Source organism: Aulonocara stuartgranti (assembly GCF_965226115.1).
Source record: "Aulonocara stuartgranti genome assembly, chromosome: 11".
In the NCBI taxonomy this organism is placed as follows: Eukaryota; Metazoa; Chordata; class Actinopteri; order Cichliformes; family Cichlidae; genus Aulonocara; species Aulonocara stuartgranti.
In genome coordinates this window covers 29,511,909-29,517,421 of record NC_138947.1, presented here as the reverse complement: position 1 = coordinate 29,517,421, position 5,513 = coordinate 29,511,909, and the positions used below count along the sequence as shown (strand labels likewise).

The 5,513-nt window shown below is 40.9% G+C and overlaps 1 protein-coding gene across 1 annotated transcript; it reads right to left on the bottom strand.

Moving 5' to 3' along the window:
- Positions 1 to 935: 935 nt before the first annotated feature.
- On the bottom strand, positions 936 to 3,211 carry tpbg (trophoblast glycoprotein). Its single transcript, XM_082551684.1, has one exon. The coding sequence runs from the start codon at positions 2,673 to 2,675 to the stop codon at positions 1,542 to 1,544; it is 1,134 nt and encodes a 377-aa protein (XP_082407810.1). The 5' UTR covers positions 2,676 to 3,211; the 3' UTR covers positions 936 to 1,541.
- Between the last annotated feature and the right edge of the window lie 2,302 nt (positions 3,212 to 5,513).

Below are 5,513 nucleotides of genomic sequence, written 5' to 3'. Positions count from 1 at the left end.
ATCTCTTCTTTTTTTAAAGGCCAAGGAAGTTCACAGTTGTTCCTGCATGCAGACACAACAAACATCATTATTTTGTACTGCTAGATGGCAACACGCATGGCATCCCTTCAAAGGAATACCACGCATTATTAAATTATTAATCCATACTATAGTGGACAACATGAAAAAAAAGAAATAACCCTCCCCCCAATACAACAGCAACTGACAGATGAGTAAAAACACTAATGACTTACTTCCAGGGATGCAAGTTCACCTAAAGAAGGGTTACATGAAAAGAAAAGCTGCTTGGGCTCATTTCCATAATACCTCCGTGTGCCCCCATGAGCGCCAGCATCTCTGGTTTGGTTTTTCTTCATTTGCATGTGCCATGGAGCGACACGAATACTGATTTTTTTCCCGGGTTTTTGCAGCTGGAGCATATTGAAATGCTTACAGTAAACGCTGGTAGGAGCTGTTAGTAGTGAGATTAGTCTTCTGGCTGCAGTGCAGGCTCACAGACATTATTCTGGGAGGGGACGGGGTCACAGCAGAGCCAGTGGTTCTTTATCAGACACACAGCGTGAAGTAAATTGGACCGGAGATAACAGTTGGGCTACTCTCATCACCTTTAAACCCGCAGACAGAAGCTCATTTGAATTCAGGACGTGTCCTCTATTCAACATCAGAATTTGACTTCTTTCCACAGAAAGTTGCTTGTTAATGAGAACACAGCCGTACACTGTTACCCTGGAGATACTATAAGTGGCAAAAGTTTCACACATTGCTGAGCTCGCTGACAGCTGGAGTGAGATTTAGTGTTTGTCATGTGGTTTTTAGCCGAGTTGTGGCCCTGCCTCAGGAATGTAAGTGTGTGTGTGTGCCCGTGAACTCCTTCATCACAGCTTTGGGATCACATTCCTCAGTCTTACAATTAAAAAGCCCTCAGTCGAGACAGATACCAGCAATCCAGAGGCATTTTATTCAGCTCAATATCATCACAGGAGAAAAAAAAAAGAGCAATCACATCCACCTAATAAATCCGAAGAGCTAATGCAGTGTGCACTATAATCATTCAAAAGAAGGCATACTGTATTACACATGTTCACGTTTAAAAAACAAACTCAAGCAGTGTAACATTTGTCTGCAGCTGAGGCTTTACGAGAAGGATGCAACGACTGGCAGTGTGTTTTCACCAACTATTCTTTTAGTTACAAGTCAGTTCCCTTCATTCGTTTATCCTTTAGGGGAAAGTAAAAATAGAACATATCACTCTTTGCAACTGTCCATAAAAAAACCTTTCCCATGACTCATTGTCCATGCACTGTTACACAGAGACAATGCTGCTGACATTGCAGCTGCCAGGTGACTGGTACGGGACATGCGGCAGTGGCTGATGGGGAAGTCACTAAGGGGTGGGTAAAAAGGAGCGGCGACAGGTGCGAAGTCTGAGTATCATCATGGGGTGTGGGGGAGGAAGACTTTCATGCAAATCTTAATAGTATAAAGTCATTTATTATCTCACTACACGGTCCCAGGCTGGTGCCACGCTGTACGCCCCCTCTTCACACATCTGAATTGATGCTCAGGTTGGCCAAACGTGGGTCAGAGTTTATCTCATACCTGTAATGATACCCCTCCATGTGGTCCCTACAAGCATCCCGGATGTTGTACATCCACCGTTTGATGCCCTTTCTGTTCAGGTAGAGCACCAGCAGGAATATGACACCGATCAGGGCCAGCACCAGTCCCAGGAACACGTAAGAAGTCCCCAGCACGCCCTTCATCTCCATCGAGCACTTCAGCTCGTACTTCTCCAACTGCAGAAGTGGCTGGCGTCTCAGGTCCTTGGGGTTCGTGCAGGTCAGGTTCTGGACGTCGACGACCTGAGTGGAGTTCTTCAGCCACATCAGCGTGTCCTCGATAAAGCAGTTGCAATGCCAGGGGTTCCCTGCCAGCTGGATGCGGAGGTCGGGCTTAAGGCTGAACTCTGCCATCATGATGCTGGACAGATCTTTCAGGCTGTTGTTCCTCAGGTCAAGGTCACGCAATGGGGGCACTCTGAGAGTCCCGTTGTGGATGTTGATGATGGAGCTGTTCTGCAGGCTGAGGCTGACCAGGCTGGAAAGACCAGTGAATATATCACTGGGAAGAATCACAAGGTCATTGTTGGACAGATCCAAGACTGTCAGCTGGACGAGGTTCCTGCTGTGCAGGAAATTTAGAAGCTCATCTGTGGTGGAGTGATTGTGCAAAGACCTACTGAGGTTCAAGTGTTGCAGTTTATTGTCACTGGGGAAAGCGCTTTCACTGAAATGCTGGAGTGTGTTGTTGCTCAAGTCCAGCCACACAAGGTTTGGCAAGTTGTTAAATGCCATTGTATCCACATACTCCAGCTCATTCCCACTGAGATGGAGCTCTGTTAATAGCTCCAGGCGGGTTGGGAAGGAGTCCCCACTAATACGGGAAATGCTGTTTCCTGACACAAATAGAATTTTGGTGTTGTTTGGTATGAAATGCGGGATCCTGTCCAAGTCCTTGTTTTGGCATTTCACAGTTTGTGAGGAGCACAAGCATTCCTCCGGGCACCCGTGACCGGACGGCACGATCGCGAGGAGGAAAAGTAAAAACATCACGCCGGACTTTCGGAGTCTCCCTCGCGTGCCTCCGCAGTCACTATCGCACAACGTGCTTGACATGCGCCTCTTGGAGTTTGGAAATCAGTGTGCGCAGAGCGTGCGTAAGGAAATCGTTTTTAAAACAATCCAAGCGTGCGACCCCTGCTTCGTTATTCGTCCGCGGTGTGGGGAACAAAGGAAAGTTTTTCTAACACCGTTTCCCACGTTTATCCTTTCGAAAAATGCCCCCAGTTCCAACTCCATACAACTACCGCCACACCATCCTTGTTTAGGATGAGTCTACATTTCAGTGAAGCAGGCAAACTTCTCCGATCCTGTTTCTTTGTCTTCCCAGTCTCAGGCTTTTCGGAACATTAGAGGTACACGATATTTTCCCCCCTTTCCTTAGCAAAACAAGCAAATCCAGAATATTTATTTCTTCTTTTTCTTCTTCTTCGTTTTTTTTTTTTACATCCAGTTACTTATTCCGGCTGCCGGTTTCCAAACAGACAAAACTCTCGTTCTCCCAGAGGTGCCATATATTACAAACGTATTTCCAGCATTCCGCTCCTCCTAATCGTTGCGCGTCAAGAGGGAAAGACCAACCGCAGCAACACAGTGCAGACCATTGCAAGGAGGGAGCGTACCATTATTCAAGAAAAGAGGGGGTGAACAGAAAACTCCCACAAGTTTTCTTCGGCCTTCAGTTTTATTTCTTATGCTTTTGCTTATAAGTGGTTTATTTTTTTTTATAAACCTAACCTGAAACTCTTGCAGTATTCATAAATTGGCTCGCAGTATGTATGAAGAGGGCTGAATAGTTCATCTTAAATGGGACATGGGCTTATGGATAGTTTAGTGTGGAAGTGTTAACATTCATTTTATTCCTGAAAATCGCAGTTACTTTCTGTATTAAATAATAAAATGTTCTATATAGTCTCAAAGAAATCAAGAACAGATTTAAAGAAGCAAGCCAGTCTGGCTGTTGGATTAAGTGTTATATATTAGAAAGAACGAGACACAGCACTGTCATTATTAGTATTATGATGTGAAGACATTATGAAGAGAGATGGAAGGGTTTTGTGCTCATGCACACTTCAGTTTTCTTATATTTTAAATTTTAATATGTCACTGTTCTACCCTACAGGAGTCTAGATTTCCTTTTATAAATAACTGTAGCGTTTGGATTGAATGACTTGTCAAACATAAGTTAAAAATAAATGTAATGAAGCTCTAATAACTCATGAATAAAACGGAAGCGGTACTTGATATTCTACAAAAAGAGGAGGTGACCCTGCATGAGGAAAGGGAGGGAAGGTAAAGGATTATCAGTCCTTATTGCATTTTTATGAATTGTAGTTTTTACTAAGCAACAGACCATAAATCAGTATTTTGCACTGTTTAGTTAAAAGGAAAAGGGCGCTTTCATGTGGTCTCTTATGTCAAAGGGTCACCAGATGCCCTTGCTTACCCACTCATCCGAATTTCTCAGACTTGGGACCAGCACTGGGAATACACCAGCTTGTGTCCTCCTGAGTCTGGGTTCGTGTGTCTCCTCCTGGTCTCAAACTGGGGACAGTTTGCTTACATGATGAAGCTATGAAGATAAACGAGGAACACCGTGAAGATTTATTACATGTCAGCGAAATACTAAATTAAATAACAGTAAAGAAAACACAAAAAGTGCCTGGATATTGTGTATTAATATAGTACTATATGTGTAATTTCTAAACATGGTTTTGATCCCCATTAATTATGGCAAAACTGTTTGGCTGTAATTGTACCTGACTGCGGCCTTGTAGAAGCATCGTCTGGGCAATTGAACAAGAGTCATAAGATTGAACGGTGAGGGAGGGAGTGCTCATTAATATGGCATATTTGGGAGCAGCCCCTAGTGTGTATCTGAGCGTAATCTTAGCTTTACCCTCCTTTGACCCTCTGCTATAGTCCTGGCAAATATGCCAGTCATCTGTGTAATTCCATGAAACCTGGATTCTGAATATCTAACTACATGATGCTTTTCTGGAGAACCTAGAAACTTTACATCTTCTTGTTATATTAACGCTAAATGTGGTAAACTCAAAATGTTGATCATCACATAAGTTTTATTCACCGTTGAAGAAACAAAACAATGATCAGAGATGGTTTTTAAAACCTTTTCTATCCTATTAGTTTATCCTCAAAGTTTATATTTAAGTGTGAATAGCATTAGTCATTTAAAAAATATTCAATAATGAATTCTTGCTTCTATGGAACGCTTATTATTGTCTTTTCTCTTGATTAATCTGCAAGCTTGTTAAGATGTAATATTTATGGTATTTATGTTTTCATTTTTTGTTTTTATTATGTTATTATTCATTAACATATGTACAAGGTACAGTTATTTGAGTTTTGTATTTTCTGATCATTTTTTGTTTTTATTTCTTTTTGACTTTTTGTTTTTAATTCAGTTTAGTTTTAGTTTGGTTCCATACTGGGTTTTCTTGTTTCAGTTTACTTTTTGAACTTTTAAAATTTTTTAACAGTCTTGTAGACACACAGAGTCATCAGCCAAACTGTAACTATGATAATAATAATAATAATAATAATAATAATAATAATAATAATAATAGTTATTATTATTTATTTTATTTTCATCAAACTAAGAAATACTAAAACTAAGGTTTTCCTCTATATTTTTTTTATTATATTTTAGTTAATTTTGAGGTCACAAAATCGTTTCAGTTAGCTTTATTTTTTCCCCAGAATATTTTATTTTTATTGTAGCTACCTAAAAAAAAATTTTTATGCAGTTTTAGTTTTTCATTTTGTGTTAGTTAACCAGAATAATTTTGGTATAGGAAACTAAATGTCAAAATCGCATCCTATGACATCACCCACAGAGCGACTGACCGCCCCAAAAATCCGCCAATAGGACAT

Coding starts and splice junctions, on each gene's coding strand:
- tpbg (XM_082551684.1), bottom strand. CDS start 2,675: ATGTCAAGCACGTTGTGCGATAGTGACTGCGGAGGCACGCGAGGGAGA.